General features: G+C 42.0%; 2 protein-coding genes and 1 long non-coding RNA gene across 10 annotated transcripts in view; 1 reads left to right on the top strand and 2 right to left on the bottom strand.

Annotated features, from left to right (window-relative positions):
* Positions 1-526: 526 nt before the first annotated feature.
* CFL2 (cofilin 2) lies at positions 527-5,108 on the bottom strand. 2 transcript variants are annotated; one of them, XM_081866847.1, is made up of 4 exons: positions 4,714-5,108; positions 1,812-2,119; positions 1,646-1,722; positions 527-1,456 (listed from the first exon to the last, which is right to left on the bottom strand). In XM_081866847.1, the coding sequence occupies exons 1-4, from the start codon at positions 4,714-4,716 to the stop codon at positions 1,344-1,346; spliced, it is 501 nt and encodes a 166-aa protein (XP_081722973.1). In that variant the 5' UTR covers positions 4,717-5,108; the 3' UTR covers positions 527-1,343. The 2 variants fall into 2 exon arrangements, with proteins under 2 accessions (XP_081722973.1, XP_081722974.1); XM_081866848.1 differs by lacking the exon at positions 4,714-5,108 and adding an exon at positions 4,456-4,602.
* Positions 5,109-6,271: 1,163 nt separating this feature from the next.
* On the top strand, positions 6,272-8,807 carry LOC309345646. The gene is made up of 2 exons (XR_014158336.1): positions 6,272-8,352; positions 8,593-8,807. It is a non-coding gene; the product is annotated as an uncharacterized lncRNA (long non-coding RNA).
* A 124-nt stretch (positions 8,808-8,931) lies between these two features.
* Positions 8,932-25,047, bottom strand: part of BAZ1A (bromodomain adjacent to zinc finger domain 1A) — a 42,518-nt gene continuing 26,402 nt past the window's right edge. For 4 of the 7 annotated variants that reach the window (XM_081858381.1, XM_081858380.1, XM_081858383.1 and 1 more), the window contains 9 exons: positions 23,328-23,482; positions 21,473-21,621; positions 20,304-20,387; positions 15,529-15,776; positions 15,207-15,436; positions 14,025-14,509; positions 12,295-12,437; positions 10,738-10,825; positions 8,932-10,122 (listed from right to left, as the gene is read on the bottom strand). In XM_081858381.1, the coding sequence (XP_081714507.1) occupies positions 9,932-10,122; positions 10,738-10,825; positions 12,295-12,437; positions 14,025-14,509; positions 15,207-15,436; positions 15,529-15,776; positions 20,304-20,387; positions 21,473-21,621; positions 23,328-23,482 (1,773 nt within the window). In that variant the 3' untranslated portion in view covers positions 8,932-9,931. The remainder of the gene's footprint in view (positions 10,123-10,737; positions 10,826-12,294; positions 12,438-14,024; positions 14,510-15,206; positions 15,437-15,528; positions 15,777-20,303; positions 20,388-21,472; positions 21,622-23,327; positions 23,483-25,047) is intronic. The other 3 variants (XM_081858382.1, XM_081858384.1, XM_081858385.1) reach the window with 2 other exon arrangements.

The following is a 25,047-nucleotide window of genomic DNA, read 5'->3' as shown; positions in this document are numbered from 1 at the left end:
GCCATAAATAGCTCTGGCCAACGGAGGACTGCTCGCACAGAGCAGATCAAATTCTCTATAAGGAGAGCAGTGTTTGGCTCTTAGCCAAATCATGTTCCTGATGCAAGACTTAGTAGCTGCAAAAGCTTTCCAGTCCTATTAGCACAAAAATTAACTGGCAAGAGTTGCCCTGTGACTGAACAAAAGATGGTACTTGCAATACTTAACATGTAAAACTGTGAAGGATATTCTGTGATAGTGCATTACATGCCTCATTGTTTCCCTTTTAAGTTTCAGATATAAGCTAGTTGTAGACTGATGCCCCAGTTGTTCCCAAAATGATGGCAATTTATTACAGTAAAGATTGCAGAGGAAAGTCCCTTATTCAAATCATTCCTACAGTGGGATCATGAATAAATATAAAGAGATTTATTACTGAAGTTGAGAGCAACTGCTCAGTATCTAGGAGAGGTACCGCTGAAAACAAAACTCTGCAAAATGTTAAAATACATTTCATTCTGTAGTTCCCAATGAAAACAAGGCAACATTCTGTAATAAGCCACAAGTTTTATTGCAACGTGGCTAATATATTTGATCTCAAAAACAATGTTCCATTTAAGGCTCTTTTTATACAGAAATTGCCATTATGATTGATGTTTTACAAAACATCATTAGTGTTGCAAGACTTGCATGGTAAACAGATAGTTCCTACTCCTGTTCAGTAGTGTACATTCAACAGAAAAACAAAAAGGCATCGTTAACAGCTACTTCAGTTATAAAGATATGCATGTAACAGGAATGAAAACTGGGGTACTACAACAGTTTGATGACAATTACAGAAACTTAATTGGCATTCCTTGGGAAAGGGGAAATAAAACATATTACAAAAAGTGCTTTAATTTAAATGCATAGTGTTGAGTGCTGCCATGTCACAAAAAAGGCTTGTCAAGGCAGGTGAGGTGTATGAATGCACAAGAGCCTCATGGAACTGCGATCAAGTGCAACTGTAAAGTAATACTGAATAGAGTCTACCATTTGACTGTTGGACAATACTTTAAAGGCAATCAATTAGCTTAAACCTTTTGTTGCTTGGCTAGACTATCCACATCAACTATCACATTCACTGTACATATTTGCAAGGAATGCCCACATCAGTTTTGGCTAAGAATATGATGTGAGGCATTCCTTGGATTCTACATAAACTATCAGGTTTAAAAACAGTCTAATGGTGACCACTTATAGACTGTATAATGACGTCTCCTTCAGGAATTTGGGATCTGGGAAGGTGGGGCAAAAGGAACTAATGCTATTCCAATTGAATGAGCTGCAAAAATGGAAGCTCCAGATGGCACTTGTCTGTCCTTTTATAAGGGTTTTCCTTCAAGTGAAACTACCACATTGCCTCCTAGTTTCTCTCCCAGTGTTGATCGATCTTTAATATCATCCAACCCATTTACTTGCCACTCATGTTTAATACCTGAAAAAGATAAATAAACAGAGATATATTTGTTCAGTATTTTCATAGCAACAAGTGCCTTCCTGCTCAAGTATCAAATACCTGCCTACATCAATAGCAGCTTAAACACGGTAGTTATCCAAAAAGAATTGTTACTCTGAGGAAGTAGCTAAATACAAAGTTGCCATGTGGAATATTTTCTGCTCATACCTGTGAATTTCTTTTTAATGGCATCTTTTGAGCTTGCGTAGATCATCTTGCTTTTTAAAGGCGCACTCTCTGGAGCCCTACAGACGGGGAGTAAAGACTTGTTATTTAACCCATTGAATTTTGGAAACAAAATTCTATTTAAATAATAATCCTTTGATTTACACACCAGAATAGAAATACCAGGTCTTCTTTTTTAGATTCCTTTGTTTCATATGTTGCATCATATAAAGCATATCGACAATCATTCAGAGGTAACAGCTTCACAAAAGATGTATAAGGGTCCTCCACTGTATCACCTATGTCACCAACTAGTATCTGCTTTGCTTCTTCTACAATTATTTGTCTTTTGTCATCACTTAAACAGAAGAGAACTGCTTTCTTTCGTTTTTTAATCTCTTCTGGCGTTGAAGATTTTCGTACTTTCATGTCATTGAAAACCTTGATAACTTCATCATTCACTGTTACTCCAGAAGCCTACAAAACAAAGCAAAACAGCATCCACTATAATAAACATCATCTATTAGAAACATACAATTTGGTCCAAAGCCAGCCACCATTACCTTAATACAACACAACAACAAAACACAATTATCTAGTTTTAGGTTAAGATAGCAATTTTGACTCATTTAAGAGCACATTTAGCCAAGAGTAACTCTCACTGAATTCATTGGGGCTTACTAATGAGTAAACATGCTTAAGCAAACACTACATGGGATTTTGCACAGAAATAATCAAATGCATTTGCAGTAGTTCATATCAAGCTCTGTCATTATTCTAGTTTTGTTCAGTGACGTAAGCCTCTAAGAGAAGAAATGCCTTTTGTATCGTGTCAGGTTTAATATTATGTATTTAAAATTCCTAGATTTTATTTAATACCCTATAAATATTCTAGTGAAGTTACTACATGATGAAAGAATCAAGGACAGAATGTACAATTCCTCCCAAGAGTATTGAGGCTTATAGAAGCCGAGCCTACAAAAATGTGACTCTCTCATTCTGACTGGACAGAGGTGTTCTGTAAGGGTACACTGGAAACCCATAAGCTTTTTTGCTATTTTTTTTTAGTTTCTGCTTTTCATCCTATAGTGTTGCTGTAGGTTAATAGGCCTGCAGTTAATGAGTGCTAATTCTGTTTTAAAGGCCTAGGCAACTGTTCCCACCTATATTTGAGGGCATTTAAATGTTATCATGGGGTAAACCCAGAGAATAGCCGCTCCCATGACACTGCTGTAACATGGCAAAGGAACCAAAAGGTTTTTCTTTTAAACACTTAAAAATAACTAACTATACTTGTTTTCAGATAAACAACCCCCTTAAAAGAGCAAAGATTTTAAAGCTTTTTACAGCACATTAGTTTAGGAGAAACTGCAAATATATAGCAGAACAGTGACAGATGAAGGTAGAAAATATTTAATCATTTCTGACTTGTTATTTAAAACACAAAGTAGGAATCTTCATCTTTAAAAAAATGTTTCTTACAACTAGTTCTCAAGCACTATTTCTTGTCCAAAAGACTCCATTTAGTTTAGTTGTATATCTCAAAAATTTAGAGAGAAAAGAAAGAAAAATTAAAACTGATAATGGACCAGCATGTTTTATACCATATTGTTCACTTCTATGGAAAGATGAGACAATACAGCTCCTTTACTATTTTTTCTTTTCTCACCCCCCCCCCCCCGCCCCAGTCAGTTTTTGAGCCATCTAGTGCCAATGTAATGACTATTGCCCAAATACAGCCAGAACATTCCTGCCCTTCTGCTGGATTCTCAGCAATGTAGTTCTAGGGCAGAGCTCCTAATGGTACACTGCAACAAGAACACAAGGAGAGATAGATGCCCCCATGTGTTTCACAAACAAACACTGAATTTCTGCCATAAACCAGACACCATCCAAACACAATGAATGGTAAATGCCACTCACCTTCCAGCTTTCCCAGTTAAGAGCACCCTGCCCACAAATTATGATTAAAGCACTCCAACAAAGGAAGCAGCCATCTCTCGGCTTGGTGCTTCCTTCCCCACCCCCCTTGACACATTCAGACACAATGGAGAGGGGCAAACCCAACTATGCGTCATTCCACCCACCCCCACTGGCATCACAATCCCAACTAAGAGAAGCAGAAAGCCTATATTCTTACAACGCACTACGAGAAAGGGGGAATTCCACTCTAAGGCACTTAAGCCCAAAATGAAAAGGAGACCATCCTCGCCGTGTCATATGTATACTATTGGAAACGATCAGCCCCCACAAAGAGGCAGAGAATGAAGGAGGCGGCAAAACCTGCTCTTTCACTCCCGTTTCAGAGCCAAGCAAAAGGAACCAAACCTTTCTCCGTGGTCTGGGCTCCCGCATACTGTACATTTACCCTTCCATAAATAGAGATACAAGTGATTTGCTACCTCTAGCTTCTCCCAAATGACAAGCGGGGCATAACACGTATCATTCCCCCACGATGAACTAGACGGGGCTTACCATAACACAGAAAAAAAAGAGCCCTTTCCAGGGAAAGGGGGAGCCAAGCCCCACTACACGCGCACACGACACACTTGTCCCTATGGCTCCATGGAAGGGAAAGAAAGGATGTGTGAAGGTAAGTTGTCCCGTTACTTGGTCCTCAGCAACAACCCGAGAAGAGGGCCATGTATATACCCTGCCATCTTACAAAGAGCCGCTGCCCCCCGCCACACCTAGGAAGGAACCAGCCGCCCTTTCTTTTGCTTCCTCGCCCATGGAGCTGTGCGTGGGCTTGCAGACTTGTGAAAAGAAAGCGTGCGAGACTCGTATGCGTGGGAACCCCCTCCGTCACTCACAAGGCGAAGAACTTGCGGGCGCTTCTCCCCGGGAAGCGGGCCGCCCGCCCGCCGACCACGAGTTGGGGCGGCGGTGGAGCGGGGGGGGGGGGAGAGGGTCGGTGCCCCTTCCCCGGGCTAAAATTAGACTAAAATGGCCGCCAGAGGCCGCGGGCCCCGCTGAGCCCCTCTCACCCTCGCGGGGGGCCTAGTCCCACACCCAGCCTGGCACAAGCCGGCCGGGCCACGCTGAGGCGAGTCAGGCTGCCCCGCCCTTACCATGGTGCCGGGTCCCTGTTGCGGCGGCGGCGGTGATGGCGGAGGCCGCTCCTGCTGCTTGCTGCCTATGGAGCGGAGGGGTCTGCTTGACGCTGCTCGCAGCACAGCTCGGAAAGCGCAGGCTGGGCTGAGGCGAGGAGACAGGCGGGGGGCTGGAGGGGAAAGCGGGGGGGGGGAGGAAAGGCCGGTCACATGGGCGCCGCCTTCTGTCACCACGTGCTGCAGGCCCGGCCCAGCCCTGCAGAGCACAAAATGGGGAGGGGACGGAGGGCCGCCCACCTCCCTCCTCCTCGTGAACGACGCCCCCACTCCTCTTTCGACGAGGAAACTTCCCTAACGGGAAGGAAGGACGGAGGGGGATTTCCTGAGGAGAATTAGGCACCCCCTCCCCGCGCCATCCTCCGGCTTTGTTCTGCCAGAGGGCGACTCCTAGGGTTGCGCCCCGCCCCACCGGGCCGCCCTACAACTCCCTCGCCCGCTTCCAGGCTGACCCCAAGGCGAGCGCCGCCGCCACCTGCTGCAGTCTCGCCCACATCCCCTCCGCAGCCCACGGAGAGGAGGCGAGCAAAGGGCGGCCGCGCGGCGACGGCGCTTTCCAGCCGCCTCAGCTGCTCGCTCGCCTCCCTCTCTCGGTGCTGCTTCGTTTTGGCCGGTTCTCCCTCCTCCTCCTCCTCCTCCGCTGCGCGGCCAAGCCAAGCCGCAGGCTGAGGGGGAGCCGCGGAGGTGGCCGCGAAGCTGCTGCTGCTGCTGCTGCTGCAGCCGCCGGCTCTCCCCGGGAGGGAGCGGCCCGCCGGGGCACCGCCTGGAAGCGGCGGGCGCTCTTGCAGCGGCCTCCAGCCTGGCCTCCTCGCTCAACGGGCCGCTGAGGGAGCCGTGAGGAAGGAGGACCAGCTGCCTCCCTCTCTCTCCGCGCTCTCGACGGAGCGAGGGGGCCGGGGAGCTCTTCGCAAACAGGCAATCTGCTGGGAGCTCAAGGTGACGTACCTGGTTCTTCCCCCCCCCCCTCCTGTATTAATCCCCACTGCAACCCTGTGAGGTAGGTTGGGCTGAGAGGCAGTGGCCCGCTCAAGGTCACCCAGTAAGTTTCATGGCCGAGTGAGGATTTGAACCCTATTCCATGGGCGTGGCCCGGATTTATGTGGGGGGGCAGGCTTTATGTTGTGGGGACAGAACCTCAGGTAAGTATTGATTTAGGGGGGCAGTTGCCCCCCTTGGCTACACCTATCCCTGCTTCCCATCTTAGTTCGATACTCTAACCACTGTACCACACTGTACTGCACCGGCTCTTCTGAGTGCTTCTGTGGACAGCCAGCACTTGGGTTTGGGTCACCTTGTGACTTAAAGAGAAGGGGCAACAGAGTTGCTGAAGGAGTGAAGGCACCTGCGTCAGATGGAGCACCAAATAACAGAGGCATGCCTTTCATTTTTAGCTTAGGTCCCTCTCTTGTCCAAAGGGACTAACAGAAAACAAAAACAACAACAACAACAACAACAACAATAATAATTTTAAAAAAAAACTCGGCTAAGGCAAAGTATCAGAATGAAGGTAGGCACACAACAAGATGTAGCATATATTAAAACAGAAAATAAAGCAGATTTAAATTCATGTCAAAGCAGTCCGAAATACAATCTAATAAATCTGTAAGAAGGTTGGAGTAGAGCATTCAGGTCTATGGAAAAATCTGCCTAAAAATCTGGCTTGGCAAAATAGCACTCATTAAAACGAAAGTGGTAACCAAAATTGGCATACATTTTTGAAGTACTACCAGTTTATATACAACAAGATGAATTTACAAAGTGGTAGATAATGATAAAAGGCAGAGAGAAAAAACAAAGGGGGGATGGATGCACATAGCAGCAGGAGACCGACCCCATAATACCTAACTTCTGGTATTTAGTGCCTTCCAAGTTAGGCAATTGTTGGCATTAATACATGAATATAAAGCTAATTTGTGGGTCAATATTGAATTTTGAATTGGAGGAAAGGGAGATGATGTTACAAGGGCCTTACATTTGGGGGAAAGAAAAGTAGTTTTTTTGTATTTTAATCAAGAATCAAGAGTCAAAGGATACACATGTAGTGCACACAGCAATATGTTTACTGTTTTTTTGTTCTGTAGTGTTTGTTCATGGGTAAAAAATGATCAAGAAAAAATTTATAAAAAGTAATTGAGTGGCTCTCTTTTATAATGGCTTTATAAAAGTATAAGTATAAAGTTATGCCTATGCTTGACCTGTACAAAAATGCAATGCCCATGGGTGCTTTACAGACAGGGGTGAGATTCTCTTGTGGTCCATTTAAATTTACGCAGCACACCTCACATTAATAGGTAAGGTAAATGAAACAAACATTCTTACAAGCACATTGTTGCTCATGGCCAAGACTTCAGCCAGTTTTCAGGAGTACTTATCCTGCTTAGCTCTCCATCTGTCTACAAGTTAGATGACTTCCAAACAGTGATAGATAACCTGTGGCCCTCCAGATGTTGTTGGACTCAGAATCTTAAGAGTTGGAAGGGACCCCAAGGGTCATCTACTCCGATCCCCTGCAATGCAGGAATCTCAGCTAAAGCATCCATGACACATGGCCAGCCATCCAACTTCTGCTTAAAAACTCCCTCTTGTGGAAGTCTGTTCCACTGCCACACAACTCCTACTGTCAAAAGTTTTCCCGAACGTTTAGTTGGAATCTCTTGCACCTTGAAGCCGTTGCCTCAAGTCTTACCCTCAAGAACAGGAGAAAACAAGCATGCCCCCTTCCATGTGACAGATATTTCCAAGATATTTGAAGATGGCTATTATATCTCCTCTCAGTCTCCTCTTTCCCAGGCTAAACATACCCAGCTCCTTCAAGCGTTCTTCATAAGGCTTACTTTCCAGACCCTTGATCATCTTGGTTGCCGCCCTCTGCACAAGTTCCAGCTTGTCAATATCCTTAAGTTGTGCTACCCAGAATTGGACACAGTATTCCAAGAGTGGTCTAAGGCAGAATAGAGTGGTACTACTACTTCCCTTCATCTGGACACTACTTCTATTGATGCAGCCTAAAATAGCATTAGCTTTTTTTGCTGCTGCATCATACTGTTGACTCATATTAAGCTTGTGGTCCACCAAGACCCCTAAATCCTTTTCACATGTACTGCTAGTAAGCCAGGCAGTGCTCTTTTTTTCTTAAAAAAAAAAAAGGTTTAGAGGTACCCTCATTTTGACTCAAGAAAATCACCATTTTATAGTTCAAATTGGGAAAAATACAGTAAATGGACAAAAGTACAGATTCACAAAATGTTTAGGTGTATGCGTACCCCTGCATCCCCCCAGAGAAAAAAGCACTGAAGCTAGGTGTCCCCCATCCTGTATTTGTGTACCTGGTTCTTCCTGCCTAAGTGCTTTACATTTGTCTCTATTGAAATTCATTTTGTTAGCTTGTGCCCGGTTCTCCAATCCGTTAAGGTCATTTTAAATTCTGATTCTGTCTTCCACGGCATTAGCTACTCCTCCTATTTTAGTGTCATCTGCAAATTTGATGAGCATCCCCTCAATTCCTTCATCCAAGTCATTTATAAAGACATAACCCTGTGGCACCCAACTTGTCACTTTTTTCCAGGATGACATGGAACCATTAATGAGTACTCAAGTTTGGTAAGTTAACCAGCTACAAATCCACCTAACATTTATCTCATTCAACCCACATTTTGAAGGCTTCCTCAAGAGAATATCATGGGGGACTTTGTCAAAAGCCTAACTGAAATCAAGATACACTGTGTCTATCACATTTCTCTGATCCACCAAGTTTGTAATTCCATCAAAAAAAGAAATCAGATTGGTCTGGCATGACATTTTTGAGAAACCCATACTTAATCTTTGTTGAATTATCTTCAGGACCTTCCCTGGTATCGATGTCAAGCTCAAACTCCAATTAGTTTCAAGGCATCATGGCCAATGGTCTGGGATGATGGAAATTGTAGTCCAGCAACTTCTAGAAAACCACAGACTTGTTTTGTTATGTTTGTAATTATGTAATTTTAACATGTTGTAAGCTGCTTTGTTTTAACTTTGGAAAGGCAGCATACAAATAAAACGACTGATTGACTGAATTGAGTAACTCACATTTGGGCTACTCTATTCTGATAACAAAGTATGAAAATTGACTGTTACTAGAAACCTTATGTTTCTGGTCTTTTGTACAGAGGCAAATTTCCAAGTCACCCAAGATTAATATTGAGGCAAAAGTTTTTGTGTTTTACTTTATTGACAAAAAGTTTTAGAAAAAATTAAATAAGTAGTTTTCAAGACATCTGCAGGAGTAGTATGGACACGGGTATTGGAATAGTTCATCATGACAGATCTGCAAACATTAAAGGATCACACATCAATTAAGAAATGCTGCTGATAGAATCAACAAGTGGCAAGTCCTGTTATCTATTATTGCTTCACCCAAGAACTGGGCAGCCACTAGTATACAGATAAGCAAGTAGTACTTTGAAAAATGTTTCACTTTATTTTTTACACTCAGAAGTTGTACAAATAAACTTTCAGTTTTGCTGTAAAAACTGCCAGGTAGAGGACAATTAACTGATCATGAGAGGTTTAAACAACTAAACACAGAGTAAACAAATTAATGAATTCTTTATCCTCCAAGTAATTTTTTTTATAAATACAAAAACAAATCCACAAATTATTTGAACGCTAAATAAATATCTACTTAATAAAGTCAGACTGAATTTCTCCAAACAGCACCAGCACACTAATTTAAATGATAAAAAGGTGTACTCATTCACTTGTAGTGTCAAAACTTTGTGCTCAAGTGACTTCAGATGTCCACTGCGTTGCAGATGACTGTTTTAGCCTAGGTAGAACCCTCACAAGACAATGCCACAGCTCCTACAAGATCTAAACAATATAACAATATCTGGTGCTGAAGAAAAATATTTCTGGAAGGTATTTTGACACAAAATGGTCATTAAAAGTACAAAAGCTACTGTAAACCAGTACTGTATTCAAAACACATCGATCAAAGTTATTAGTCACTGAACAAAACTGTAGCAAAGGTAATCTTTCCTACATTCTCCTGAGTGCTTAATAATTGAGAACATAGTGCAGGTCACACTTCCAAGGTGTGACAGATGTTATTGCTTTCTATGGCTGCATGATTTAAATATTTCATTTCCATGAAAATATAAGAGGATTCCTCTAATAGAAGTCCTTTAAAAGGAAGACGTTAGATTCGGGATTTTTTGGCTGCTGGAGCAGCACGGTCCATGTAACCAGAAGTAAGAGGAAGTCCAAGCTTGTGAGCCTGAACACGGAAAAAATCCTGAAGTCTTGTTCCAGCCTTTGCTTCACTTGTATTGCGTGGGTTATACTCAAAGCAGTTTGAAAACATCAGTTCAATGTCTTCAATGAATTCTGCTGTAAGGAAGAAAAAACAAATACACATTTAGTCCATAATGTTATAAAAATTATAGATAATCCCAAAATCAATGTTTCCTAGACAAAGACACCACCACCCTTACGGTGGATTACTTTGGCGCACAAGAGAGTATTCTCACATTTCAGCTAGAGGTAAATAAAGTGTGTACAGTGGTGCCCCGCAAGACGAATGCCTCGCAAGATGAAAAACTCGCTAGACGAAAGGGTTTTCCGTTTTTCAAGGCGCTTCGCAAGACGAATTTCCCTATGGGCTTGCTTTGCAAGACGAAAACGTCTTGCGAGTTTTTTCCCTTTCCCCCCTTTTTCTAAGCTGCTAATAGCCGCTAAGCCGCTAATAGCGCTAAGCCGCTAATGGCCGTGCTTCGCAAGATGAAAAAACTGCTAGACGAAGAGACTCGCGGAACGGATTATTATCGTCTTGCGAGGCACCACTGTATTGTTAAATATGCTGAACACCCACTGCTGGGAGCATAACTCCTAATGCATAACTCCACTGTTTCAGAATAGCATAAAACTAAAGTCATTCAGATGCCTTGTAAATTAAACTGTGTTTAAAGCAACAGAAATAGAATTATTTTAGAAAACTTTACTTACAAGCTAGTTTGTATTCACATTTGTTGACTTTTTCACGAATTATGTTTAAGGCAATAGGTTTTTTGATAATATCATAGTAGTCTGGTACCTGCATTTAGGTAAAGAAGTACATTTTTTAAAAATGCAGAGAGAAAGAGCAAAAAAGGACATACAATCAAAATATTTTTCATGATTTTTAGGCAATAAATCAAGAGACCTCATTCAGAAGTTAAATCTTTTTAATCTGCCCACCCAAACAGGCAGCCCTGCCTTTTTCTGAATATCAGGAATGTGTGAATTTGACCAAACTACGGGAGGCAGTGGAAGACAGGCGTGCATGGCGCGCTCTGGTCCATGGGGTCACGACTAAACAACAATGCAGCAGTTACAAGGTATGTATTTTACATATTTCCAATCCATTGTCTCTTAAGAACAGGTCAATAGATCAGCCTGTTTTCAAACTACAGTACAGAATCATGTCCTGAATTTGTATGCACTTTTCATTGTTCTACTTCAATGTTCAAAAAGTGGAACAGCTGGTTCTCACCTGAAGGGTGTTTCTAGGTGATTAACAGGCAACATGGCTGGGTAACATCGCCATCTTGTGGCCATTACAATGTTTTACAATACAAGTCAATTTAAACTTTCTTGAGTTTTCCCCCTAATGTTTCCCTTTCTGGATCTATTAAGTCTGTTCCTGCAGTTTGTCATTCACTGGACCAAGTTAAAATGCAAAACATCAGTTTGCATTTCCTGTCTTCAGTTGCAAGGTGGTGACATTGCCCATGCATGGTGTGTGTTCAGCTACCTCCTGATAATCGCTGAGCTATGAACAAAACAGAAAATGCTGAACCTGGAGTTAACAAGCTCCCTCTTCACACAGCCAACAAAAGAAGCCTTTCTGAATTTCAGGACCCAACACTGACTTTGCTGAACTGTCTCTTACACTTCTGTTGTCATAGCATTCAAATAAGGATTGGAGAAAAGTCAATCTCTCTGGCATTAGCACTACATTAGCCCGTAAAGGTAAAGGGACCCCTGACCATTAGGTCCAGTCACGGACGACTCTGGGGCTGTGATGCTCATCTTGCTTTATTGGCAGAGGGTGCCGGCGTACAGCTTCCAATCTTGTGGCCAGCATAACTAAGCCACTTCTGGCAAACCAGAGCAGTGCATGGAAACGCCGTTTACCTTCCCACCAGAGTGGTACTTATTTATCTACTTGTACTTTGATGTGCTTTGTTGGCAGGAGGAGGGACCAAGCAACGGGAGCTCACCCCGTCACGGGGAGTTGAACTGCCAACCTTCTGATGAGCAAGTCCTAGGCTCAGTGGTTTAACACACAGTACCACCCATGTCCCTGACATTAGCCCATATATTCCACCAAATTTACATCTTCAAAATAGATAGGTGAGGCATACCCAAGTTATTACAGTAACATATGAAACTTTTAGTTCTAGATATGACTCAAATGTAGAGATTGAATTTCAGAAGTATTTTTCTATTCTTCCTCTTTTTGACTATTCCTGGTTTGTCAGTAAATGTCACTTTTTACTACACTGGACCCCATCTATTTACCTGGATTTTGGACACTAGTTTCATAAAAGGCCAGCTGTCATCGTGACGCACCAATTCCACAACAAGCTGCTCAAAAGCAGACAGTTCATGAACTCCACCCTGACGTCCTGAACTTCTCCTATTCAAAGGCATTGGAGACGGCTCTGGGGGAAAAACAAATTATTTAAGAAATACATTATGCTGAGGGAATAGGAACATGTTAAGAAAAGCTAAAGTGGTACAGAAACAATATGATCTAAGTTCATCCTTACTCAAAGTGCTACAGTTGAGGATAAAGAAAGCTAGAATGGGTCTCCCTGCCCACCAACCTCCAGTGTCCTCTGAAGGAAACAGCCCCCTCAAAAGACATTCATTCAGATACAACTGTTTACAGAACTACACAATTTGTGTAAGCTGGTACTAAGTACTGAGTAATGACTTGACCTGAAAGGAGCTGGCTTCCTTTTCAGAATGAAGAAAAATGATTAGTAAACAAACTGGTGTATAGTATGATGGCATCTTATGCACATCAAACTTGCACAGTTTTAAATCATACACAATTGAAGACCAGCTGGTTGAAATTCTGCAAGGTAAATGCAAGCAAGGCAGAGAGCTTAAAAGCTCTTTTTGCGCTGAGTTTTCCTCAGGTATGGAGGCTGATCTGAAAGATGTTTCTTCTTTTTGTTAGAAGATCAGCAATTTCACATTCAAACAAGGGTGCATTACACTACCCCAAACTTTTGCCCATTCCTGATATAACTCGGGGCAAAGACGACATCAAGTTCAGTCAGAGAGGAGCAGCCTTAATCTCTCTTGCTGGCCTGCCCCAAGTTGCAAACTCTCTAAGCCCTAAGATGAAACAATTCACCCGATTACTCCAAGCCTTCTACCCCTATAACCTTTACTTGACCAGACTAGAAAAGCTTTCTAGTATATTGCCGTGCGCCATTTAAATGTTCTGAATCTTCTCTATTCTCCAGCTAGGTGGCCTCCCTACCTAGAAAAGCCTTAAGAATGAGATTGGAGGGAGACAACCAATGAGAAAATGGAAAAGAATTGATTCTCTTGACAATGAAAAAATGCAAGACTCTGATCCATAGTGCTATGCCATGTATTTCTGGCAGCAAGAGTATGAAAAGCCACAGGATACAATAACAAACCTCCCTAGTTCTACATCCGTTTTGCCATGCTTTAAGGCCAATTCACATTACTTTTACATAAAGCAGAGATGTCCAAACTGTGTTGCGACACGTTAGTTATCAACTGCAGTGTGTAGGTATGTCGCATGAATGCTCCCCGTGTTCCTCCCAGGGCTGGAAAGGGGTTAGTTTAACCTCCAGTTTGCTAGTAAAACTGAATTACTATGTCGCGAAATGATGCATGTCTAAAAAGTAGGGTTGCCATACATCCTGGAATTCCCAGACAACTCTTCTTCTGGGAGCCTTACATGCCCATCTGGGAGGAATTTTGCATTTTAAACCAAATGTCCTGGATTTTGGAACACTGGTTAATGTGCTGGCTGTGGCGGGCGTGGGTGGCTTGGGCCCGGTGGCGACAGAAGGGCTATCAGGCGATTGCCCTAAAAAGGCTCAACAACCTTTTGTGTCTAGATTTTTACCTCTTGAAATATGGCAAAACCCCACTGAAATGTATGTCACCAACATGAAAAGTTTGGAGAGCTCTGATATATACTATGATGGAAACTTCTGAATTCATTCTTCAGCCAATATTATTTTAAGGATTCAACATACCTGTAGATTGTCGTTTCCTACCCCTCTTTTTGGGCTCTGTGTCTTGAGGAGAATTTTTTACAATAGGAATAGGAGAACTTTTCTTTTCCTTTGAATCTGTAGCATCAACAATTCTGAAGCCGAGAGAACTGGAAGGACTACTCTCTGGAGTATTATCTGCTGTCTTCCTTCCTCGGCGTCGCCTCTGGGGACTGGTCAACTCTATAAATGTGTCTACTTGTAGCAAATCTCGATTCTGACGAGTTGTACGGCTGCTAAGTCTTGATGATTTTGCTACTGATGAAGGAGCAGACCTTGTCTTTCTTATGCCCTTCCCAGTAGCTTTACTTGCAAATCCGGTTTGCTTAGGTGTATTCTGCTGACTCCGGGAACTGTATCTTCCAGTACTCTGACGCTGGCTGTATTGACCTGAGATGCTGGTTGCAAGTTTTGCAGCTCTTGTTCTTAAAGCAAGTTTTACTTGAGGTTTTCTTGATTTGGATAAGCTGTAAGAAGTTACAAGTATCAATTTCTGTGATACAGCTAGTATCTTTGCTCCTCTCTGTTCTTCAAAGTTGTGAATTTAGCACTCAATTAGCCGTTTTAGGTGGATAAATTTGCACTGTCTCACTAACTGTCAGGTTACCAATTATAGAATGACAACTTCTTCTTTGCAAATTTAAAACTAAGAAGCTACCCATAGTTATCCTGTCTTAATTGCAAGTACACACTTTAAACAAAACACTATACCCCTGGGTGATTTCATATCAAGTGATCCAGCTTTCTTACCTCATGTTGTCCAATTTTCTTAATATTTTGTACACTTGTTGAATGATCAAAACCTTTAAAGCTCAGCCCAGGGTTGAGATATGTCAAAGCCAAAAACACCAATCTCTTCAGAACTTCATGGGCTTTACTATACAGTATGTCACATGACAGACTTACTTAAAATATATGTACAAAATATTTTTTAAAAATGTGATCCCACTGAGATCCCAAGATGAAATTTTGCAGGTAGCTCTCAGAAATATTAAATAATCAATACACTTTTTGGAAATTTCAATCATATTTTGAAAATCACTTTTAACAAATTAACATTTTGTACCTTAAATTTAAAATTTTAAGTAAGTCGATCATGTGACGTATCATATTAAAGGCTGTGAGAATTCTGCATGGATAGAGCCAACTTGGTGGCTGATTTACCTTTCATCATCCTCTTCTTGAGAATCAGAGTTGTCCTCATCCTCTTCATCTTCATAACCTTCTTCCTCACTATGTCCAGTTTCTTCATAACTGGTTTCATCTTCCTCCTCTTCAATCTGTTCTTCAGCCTCTTCATCACTTTCCACAGAAGGTCTCTGTCGGGATGAGAGGCGTCTGGAACGCTGCTTTGGTCGACATTCTGGGCAAAACCAGTCTCCATCGGGAACAACCTAACAAAGAGGCAGCATGCCTTTGTAAAATGCAACTACTACTTATGGTTACAATTTTAAAACAAAACAAAACAAGACAAAAGTTGAATTACCTTGAGCTTTGGTCTTATACAGTAAATGTGATAGCCTCGATCACAGACATCACACAGCACCATGCATTCAGCATCTCCTTTCTTTCTGCACATTTTGCAGCGAGCATTTAAGATAGATTTGGACCAGATTACACTTCGCTCCAGTGTTGAGAGGTGGAGGAAGATTTGAGAGAGGCTAGCAGAAGACAGAAGTGATTCTCTCCAACGGTCCAAGACTGTTTTATGTGAACGGCCACCATCACTGGCATCTTTACAAGAAAGAGTGATAAAGAACAATTACGCTGCAAACTTCCCAATAATTGTATTCATAATACAAAAAACAACTTATTCATAGAATTAGAGGCCAGGTCCTCCTGTAGGCAGGGGGGAGCGATGCAAATCAGGTTTCTGCTGCCTCTTTAATGAAGTAGGAATAGATTTGACAGTTCTCCCAATGGAGGGAAAAAAGGATAGGATCTTCCAACGACATGAGTTGGGTGGTGCTATTTAACTTGTTCATAAATGATAAGGAGTTAGGGGTGGGTTAAAAGGCAGACAAATTTGCAAACACTACCAAATTGTAGCCCACCTGGGGAACAGGGAACAGCTCCAAAGGGATCTCATTCCAAACATGGGCAACAAAATGGAAAATGAGATTCAGCAAGAAAAAATGAGAGGCATACTGGGCCCCAAAAAATCCTAAATTCACATATACACTGATTTGGAATCTGAACTGGCTGTGGAATTTCTAAGAAAGCCATCTTGGGGCCATGATAGATAAAACGTTAACTCAGTTTGTGGCAGCTATGATAACTTTTCTATCCTGACTTCTCTCTTGATAGGGAGAGATGTCTTATGACCGTATCTACTCGAGTCTAATGTACCATTGAATCTAATGCGCACTTCCATTTCAGAACCTTGAAACCAAAAGTATTTGTTGGCGAATGTAAATGTGCCGTCGAATCTAAAGCGCACCTTAATTTTTGCAACGTAATTAGCCAAAAAAAAGGTGAACATTAGATTTGAGAAAATACGGTATGTCACCCAATGGAATGGTTCCTGTTCAGATACTCATCCAGTCAGCCTTGCCTTCCTCTAGCAGGGCATTCCGTTCCAAGTCCACATTTCCATTTTTCTTTCTGCTGCTTATTTTTAATTTTTATTTTCTTTTTACGTTTGCAAACTTCAAGGTTCCCTAAACATGCTGATATATTTCTCCTGTTCTCAATCACCCCATTTTGGCTATAATCCTGATGGCACTCACCACATGAGTTTGCTATTAGAAGACATGATTAAATTAATCAATCATAAAAATGGAATCAAATTATAAATATACAGGGCATATCACTTACAGACAATTGAGTGTTCATTGTAAGGACCAATAATATGAAAACTGATGATTAAAGTTACAATTTGCCTGATGCCTTCCAATCATAATAAAAGATAAGAGAATATCCTCACTCTTCCAAAGACAGACACAAACAAACACACACAAACACACACACACACAGAAACACAAACACAGAAAGAGAGAGAGAGCGCATTTCCCAATAAGCAATTCATCCATTCAGGAAATCATGTATAGGCACTTGGGTGATAATCCTTTTTGAAGCTTCATTACCCTTGACAGATAAGGATTTAAGGCAATAAAAGCTCCAACAATTTGCATAGAATCATAGAGTCAGAGAATTGTAGAGTTGGACCCAGAGGGTCATTTAGTCCAACCCCCTACAATGCAGGAATCTCATCCATGACAGAAGGCCACCCAACCTCAATGAAGAACAGTCCACCACCTCTCGTAGGAATCTGTTCCACTGTGGAACATCTCTTATTGTCATACAGTTCTTCCTGGTGTTTAATCAGAATCTCTGTTCCTGTAACTTGAATCTTTTGGGTCAGGTACTAGCCTCTAGAGCAGGAGAAAACAAACTTACTCAGATTAGGGGACCTTCTCTCCTCCTTTCAATTAACTTGCAATCTCTGCCCCAAACCCAAAATGTCTGTTTCCTTAATTCCTGTTCCTTTTATGTCTACTTCTTCCTCTATTACAGCTTCCCTCTTTTATCCCCTTCCTCTCTACTCCCAGTTTACTCTTATTTTAAAATATTAGTATTTTCTCTTTCCAATTTATTTCAGTGAACTCTCCAGTTCTTTGACCTTAGGTGGGGGACCCTCCCCCCCCGGCAACGTTTCCATCTCCCAGCCACCTTTACTCAGTTCCCCCTTCTCCACCCACCCTGGCACACTGGCTCTCCAGTTCCTGCATCACTGCTCAATGCCTCATTCTTCTGACTAGAAGAGATGGCTATCACTTAGGAGTCAGTCAGGACAGACTTCCTGGCTTGGTGGCAGACCAGGCACAAAGTAGGAAGACTTAGGGGTGGGGGTTGAGGAAGAAAGAAGGGAAAGGCCAGAAGGTACAGCAGCCACCAGGTGCTTCTTCTTTCTCTCGGTACAACCATCCCTTTTGCGCGCCCCCTCTTTCCTCCCCCTCCATCTCTGGCACGAATCACACTGTCCATCTTTCTTTCTTGCTTTCCCTCCAACTTTGAATGCTTCAGCCTCCCTCTCTAACCAGCTTCTGCTCCCACATGTGCTCATGCATTGCACAGACCTACTGCTGCTGACAGCTAGAGGCAGGGTGTGCAAATGAGGAGCCACTGGGCAGGCTGCATCACTGAGATAGCTTAGGTTGTCCTTGTACACAAGCTACACTGGAGACAAGTTCTAAATGACTTGATACCAGCTTATATGAAAGACTACCTCTAACTGTATCAACCTGCCCATTCCCTCAAGATCAAGAGGAGAGGGCCTGCTGCAAGCTTCGTTCATTTGGAATACAAGCAAGGCCTTCTCTGTGGCCGAGTCCTGATTCTGGAATACCAGCTGGATGTTAGGATATTTCCGTTCCACCTTAAAAGGGAGCAGGCTTTGTGAGTCACCGAGTCTGCGTATTTCCTGTTCACAGGATGTTTCTGTTGTGTCTATGCTTTCGTTTCTCTCTCTGTGCCTGAGACACCGAAGCAGGCAGTCATGTTTTCTTTGTTCTGACCAACGCTGAATAAAATTGTAAATAATGCTCTCCTGCGTGCATCTTTCGCTGTGCATTATCTGCTGATAGAGCGTGCATCAGCTCTGGAATGTGGCAAGCTATTTCTGGAGCTCGTGTCGCTAATTGAATGATACTCCGTGTCTACGGGAGGCCGATGGATCGCAACGGAGACAACGTGGGGTCATGATGGACTCTGTCTCCCTGGCAGTATCCCAACACTGGCACCATCACCTAAACCATTTGTGTCAAGCTAAAGTTCTCTTTGTTCTAACAAGCTTTTGGTTTGTCAAACACTTGAATGCCTGTTGCTGGTTTTCTACTGTTTCATGGTTTCTTTAACTTCTTAAGTTTATCTTATATAATTTCATGAGCATTCTATTTTTTATTATTTTCGTTGCAAGTCATCTTGAGTGCCTCACATTAAGGCAGAAGAGTGAGCTCAAAGTGTTTTAAACAAAAAGGACATGAGTGGCCACATTTGCACATATAGCTTATGGTTTGTTGTGAGCACGGATATTGTTCTTCCCCTAGTGCAGTGGTTCCCAACCTTTTTTTGGCCATGCCCCACCTAAGCATCTTTAAAATCCTGATGCCTCCCCCACCATGACATATAATTCTTATTATTCAAAAGGTGAACTCCTATTCACATGGAGGAAGCCTAAAAGGCCATTCACTGTTAACTCATTCTCGAATTGCCCCCTCCAAAAAAATCAAATTGCCCCCCTGTGGGGTGTGTGCCCCACATTGGGAAACACGGCCCTAGTGCTATTGGAGGGAACAAAACATGATCCTTGACTGAGCGCTGCATCTCAGATGAGGATCATGGCTTGTTTCATACGAACAAACCATGACTGGGTAGCCAAGAACAACTTTGGGCTTCCCAATCATAGTTTGAAGTGAAGCAACCACAATCCTTTAATTCAGATGTAGCACTATGTTGGGCAACATGGTCTGTCACTCTACTTGTGCTAACGGAGAAGTGAAATGGGAGCTGTCTGCTTTCACGGTAAACCATTGACTACAGTTTATTGCAACATGCAAATGCAGCTCCCCAAGTAGAAGTAGATTCCTCTCCCTTAGTGCAATGTTTTAGGTGCACTAGAGAACTTGCTCAATATCAATAGTGAAGCAGATTTTGATTAAGGGACAATGTAGCCCTGTCCTCACTTTTTTCTAGTTAAACACTGCCTTCACAGAGGAAAACTTTGGTTTCAGAAGGCACTGAACCAGCTCAAGATATATGGTTGGATTTCAGTTTGGCTACAGAGATTGCTGTAGGATTAGGAATCTTTTACAGATCAAGACACCAAAATAAAGGTAAAAGTTCAGTGAAATATTTTATCCTTAAGCTCTTCACTATTCCTTTCTAAAAAGACTTTCACAACTGTGATTCTATGTGGTGGTATTCAATTAAACATTTCCAATATTACAAGCAGATTTGGCTGTGCAAGGAACTTCCCCTCCCTCTCCTTTCCCTGTCGGCCCCCTAAATCGGCTCTGGATGTTTGGAGGAAAGCAAACAACAGCTTTGGTGGGGCTTGTGGGAAGAGGCAAGGTAGGGAAGGTTCTGTTGTGCAGCCAAATTGCTCATGCTCGTGGAAAGGTTTAGTTTGATACTGCCCACGATTTCAAAGCTGCATTGCTATGCTCAAAAGGTGATCATGGGACTAATATACTAAAGACACCTGCAGCAGATGAAGTGTAATTTTAAAAGATTAAACATGGAATAATGTCAATCATTTACCATCTTTCTGACTAGACTGATCTTCTCTTTTCCTCCTTTTATCCCCTTTTTGGTCTCTGTCTCTTTTATTTTCTTCTGCATCACCTAGTGTTAAACGCATACAGTTATTTCAAGCCCGGTTTGGAAATAAACAGGAACCTTTCACTAGCATGCTCACCCTATTTCCCTAAAACTAAGCAGTTAATGTTGATATTTGGATTTGCATCAATATCCAGAGCTGTGTTACATCACATGCCTCTTGACATGACGTATTAGTACATTCCCAGATCAGTACAAAGGGATAGGAAGAGGTGCTTCCTATTCCAAAAGTAACCATGCATACCCTAGGCCTATGCTCACAGTACACAAGATGCTTTCTTACCATCAGGGGTATCAGCTCCTGGGGACTGAGCCCTTTTGGGCCCCCTGAGTATTTTGGGGGTAGGGCCCACCCCCTCAATGTCCAAAAGTGCAGAGGCAAAGTACGGAGACACACGTAGTGCGGCTCCAGTGGCCCACTCCTCCTCCTGCCACCGCAGAGGGGAAGGAAGGTCGAAGCAGCCTCCCATCGGGGAGGGAGGGAGGGAGGGAAGGAAGGAAGGAAGGAAGGAAGGAAGGAAGGAAGGAAGGAAGGGAAGGAGGAGCCCCCATCACTGAAGCCCTGCAGGTGCCGTGTTTGGCTCTGCCTCCAGTTCCTCCTGACATTGTACACAGGACATCAATGTCATGTGTGGCATCACACACATGACATTAGCCCTCGCAATCTGGTACCTCTGGTTACCATCATTCATCATTTGCCAAGTGGATCACATTTCCCCCAACATTTATGATCACAGTGAATCAAGGAAGTGAATCTTGTGTTCAGGTGTGGCCTAACACCCACACAATCCATTCATCCCACTTTTGTGGCGGATTGATTTCAAATATGTTCCAGGCCACCTTACTCCAGATTGGCAATTCTAGAGCATTTTCATCACCATTCTTATTTTGAGTTTACTTGCCCTTCACCACCATAAGGTCCCGGGTGGGTTGCAGCAATTTAAAACACAACATTAAAACACAGTTTAAAGCAATTTTGCATTTTCAATGACTTGTTCAGCACAGTAACTAGCAATTTGTCAACACATTCTTTGGACATGGACTATTCTTTTGTTCATAAGCAGCACAGGGCTCTAGAAGTAGGTACGTACCAAGTGGAGCTTTGAGGAATTTACGTTCAATGCCTTGCTGTATTTGAAGCAGTGCTGATGCCAAGTAATGGACAACATTATTCACGGGCTGCGGAGTGCTTGTATTAGTTGAAGCGGTGCTTCTAGGTTCAGGTTTTAATACAATCAATCTAAATTAAAGTTTAAAATTCATCAGTTTTAAACTACATATACTTTTTACATTGGTGGTGTGAGCAGAACAAGAATGTACAAACATGCATTCTGTGGACTTCATTGAAATAAATAAGCATTTGTTCCACAAGCAACCAAGTATACAAATCAAGTTTAAGTAGTGTATATGCAGAATAATATAACTCTTGGCACTTTCATTAATACATATATAAATATTTATATTAATCTAATCACTAAGAGCGATTTCCATGGACACTGTGCACAGTGTACTAGTAACTTCTATATAGGCCTCATCCAAAGAAATGAAACAAACTTTGGAAGTAGTGTTTTCCAGGAGCTATGCTTTCTGCTCCAAGTAAGATCTCAAAACAACATTACCTGATACCACCTCAAACACACTCTTGTGTGTTACAAAATCCCTAACAGGGCCACTTCACACAATCTCTTACACAATCATTTCTGTATAGCAATTGTGTATAGCCAGCATATACCCAGTAATGTGTGATTAGCACACTTATTTTTGCATATGTATTAGCCACAAAAATAAGCACTAATCACAGCCCTTAAGTACATGAAGCAAAAAAGACCTACATACTTGATTCACCTGACACAGAGTATCTGTGTACAAAATTTATCTTATGTGAAACTGGCCTCAGCCGTGCAAGTCTAATATGGCATCAATGGTGTTAAACATAACTTTAAACTAACAAAGAGCACAATTCTCAGGTCAGTTAAATCAGTTATGGAAAAACCTCACACAGGTGTCATCTCAAGAAACAGAATATAGTGGTACCTTGGTTTACAACAGTCCTGTCTATGAACTATTCGGTTTACGATCTCCGCAAAACCGGAAGTACTGTTACGGTTTGCGAACTTTACCTCGGTTTACGAATGGAAGCTGAACGGTGGGAGGCCTCATTAGGGAAAGTGCGCCTTGGTTTAATAACGGACTTCCAGAACAGTTTAAGTTCGTAAACCGAGGTACCACTGTATTGGAAAGAAATAAGGGCTACAATATAGGTGCTTTGAGGATTTATAAACTCCGAAACAAAAAGAAAAATTCAGCAATAGAAAATAAAATTAGTTTAGAAATCTTATAATCCAAATACACTGATATATTTGAGTCGCGTAGATCAAACACAAAATTTTAGTAATGAAATAATGCAGCCATTATTTCACAATGAAACACCTATACTATTTTATTGCTTCACGGAACTGAAAATAGGAATGCTGTCTCTTGACATCATAATTGGTAATAATCAATAAGGTGTCATTTGTTCAGCAATTTCCAGAGAAAGCCAAACATCAAATATACTTAACATGATTACAGCATCACTACTAGGGCTGTGCCAAATTTTTGTACTCGAGCGTTTTCAAAACAAAGCCATGCTTTTGAGGGAGAGTGCCTAGCTTGCCATTTTCTGCTGGAAAACAAAGTGTTGTCTTACACAAAACAAACCAGAAAAAATATAGTTTATGGATGTTGTTTGATACAATAGCACAGGAGTGGGGAACCATGTCCCAGATCCTTAGAAGAATTGGCCTTGCTAAAAATACCACAATGCAGGGAAATGCTTTTAGTTAAGAACCACCCCCCTCAAAAATTTCATTCTTCACTGGATAAAGTGGAGCAAAAGAATGAAAAGCAAACTAGCCATCCCATATTTAATTTTAAATAGCACAACTAAAAGGTTGCTGGTATTACCTGTCTCTTGCAATACCTCTTGCTTGATTATCTACTTCCATCTCTTCTACGTCATCAGTCACAGTTTTCATTATACCATTTTCTTTGTTTTCATCATTTAGTAACTCATATTGCCCACTTTCTAAGGCTGTCCTCCAAATTTGCCTGTCTGCTACCTATAAAGCATAATACATTTATTGAAAGGCTTAACACAAAGATAAAGACGATTTTTAAAGTTGCATTTTCAAGCAAATGGAAAATTATTAATTATTAGACCTGTTAGTCACTTGTTACCCAAAGGTCTCCAAGTGATTTATAACACATTTAAAAACATAAATATACATACATTATACCATTAAAAATTAAGAAATAATGTCCGTAACAGCCACAGAGAGCTTGACAGCACACTGAGGAAAAAAGAGAAGTTTTTACTTGGCACCAAAAAGATTTCAAGAATGGTACTAAGTGGACCTCACTGTGGAAGAGCATTCCACAGATAGAAAAGCACAACTGAAAATACCCACGCCCTTGCCACCACCCTCCAAGCTTCCCTCAGAGGGGGGACCTGGAGAAGGGGCTCTGAAGAAGTTCCAAGAGTCTGTGAAGGTTCGTATTGGAATAGGTGTTCCAAAAGATCCTGAATCATAAACAGCTTCCTAAGTGAAAATCAGCACTTTGAATGTGGCTTGAAAGCATACAGGCAGCTAACTGCAGATGTATCAGATTTAGTGTAATATGAACTGTTTGCCTGGAACCTGTCAACAGCTGGGCAGCTGGATTCTGCACTAACTGAAGCTTCAGAACTGTTTTCAAAGGCAGCCCCACATAAAACACATTGCATCAGTCCAACCCTGAGATTACAAGAGCATAGATTACTGTAGCCAAGTTATCCTGTCCAGATACAGTTTAGCTACCAGTCTAAGCTGATGGAAATTGCTCCACACCACAGAGGCCATCTGTGCCTCAAGTGACAGCAATGGATCTAGGAGAATCATCAAACTACAAACTCACTTCCTTCGGAGGGAGTGTGACCCCATATAGAGCAGGCTGCACACTATTCAGCTGGTAAGAGGAATCACCCACCAGCAGCATTTCAATCTTGTTTGGATAAAGCTTCAGTTTTGGCGCTCTTCCAGTCCATTATCCAAATTAACTCACTTTCTAAATTGATTCACTTAACAAGTAAAAATCACAAGTATCCACTGTTAACAACACTAAATGTGTCCTGAGTATACAGCGAACAAAAAACAAACAAAAACCAGACACAGGAACACAGGCCTGAATCACACTGATATAGCAGAAATGCAAAATAAATAAATAAAATGCAGAAATGCTACTGCCTCAAGTGAAAGGCAGGAAAGTAACTGGGGTTGCTTCAAGGAAATGGAGCTGGAAAAGTTTCTTGTGAGGCGACTTCATTCCTGGCTTCAAGCACTGGGAGAGCTAATCCCACTTTTCAGTACAGTGGTACCTTGGGTTACATATGCTCAAGGTTACAGACTCCGCTAACCCAGAAATAGTAGCTCGGGTTAAGAACTTTGCTTCAGGATGAGAACAGAAATCATGCTCCAGTGGCGCGCCAGCAGCAGGAAGCCCCATTAGGTAAAGTGGTGCTTTAGGTTAAGAACAGTTTCAGGTTAAGAACGGACCTCCGGAACGAATTAAGTACTTATCCCGAGGCACCACTGTATAACATCACAGGAGAACAAGAAATAGCCAGCACTCCCTGTCTCTCTCCATC

The sequence above is a fragment of the Podarcis erhardii genome, assembly GCF_964252035.2.
Source record: "Podarcis erhardii genome assembly, chromosome: 1".
NCBI classification, from domain to species: domain Eukaryota; kingdom Metazoa; phylum Chordata; class Lepidosauria; order Squamata; family Lacertidae; genus Podarcis; species Podarcis erhardii.
Note: the sequence above shows the minus strand (reverse complement) of the source record. Positions and strands in the feature narration are given on the sequence as shown.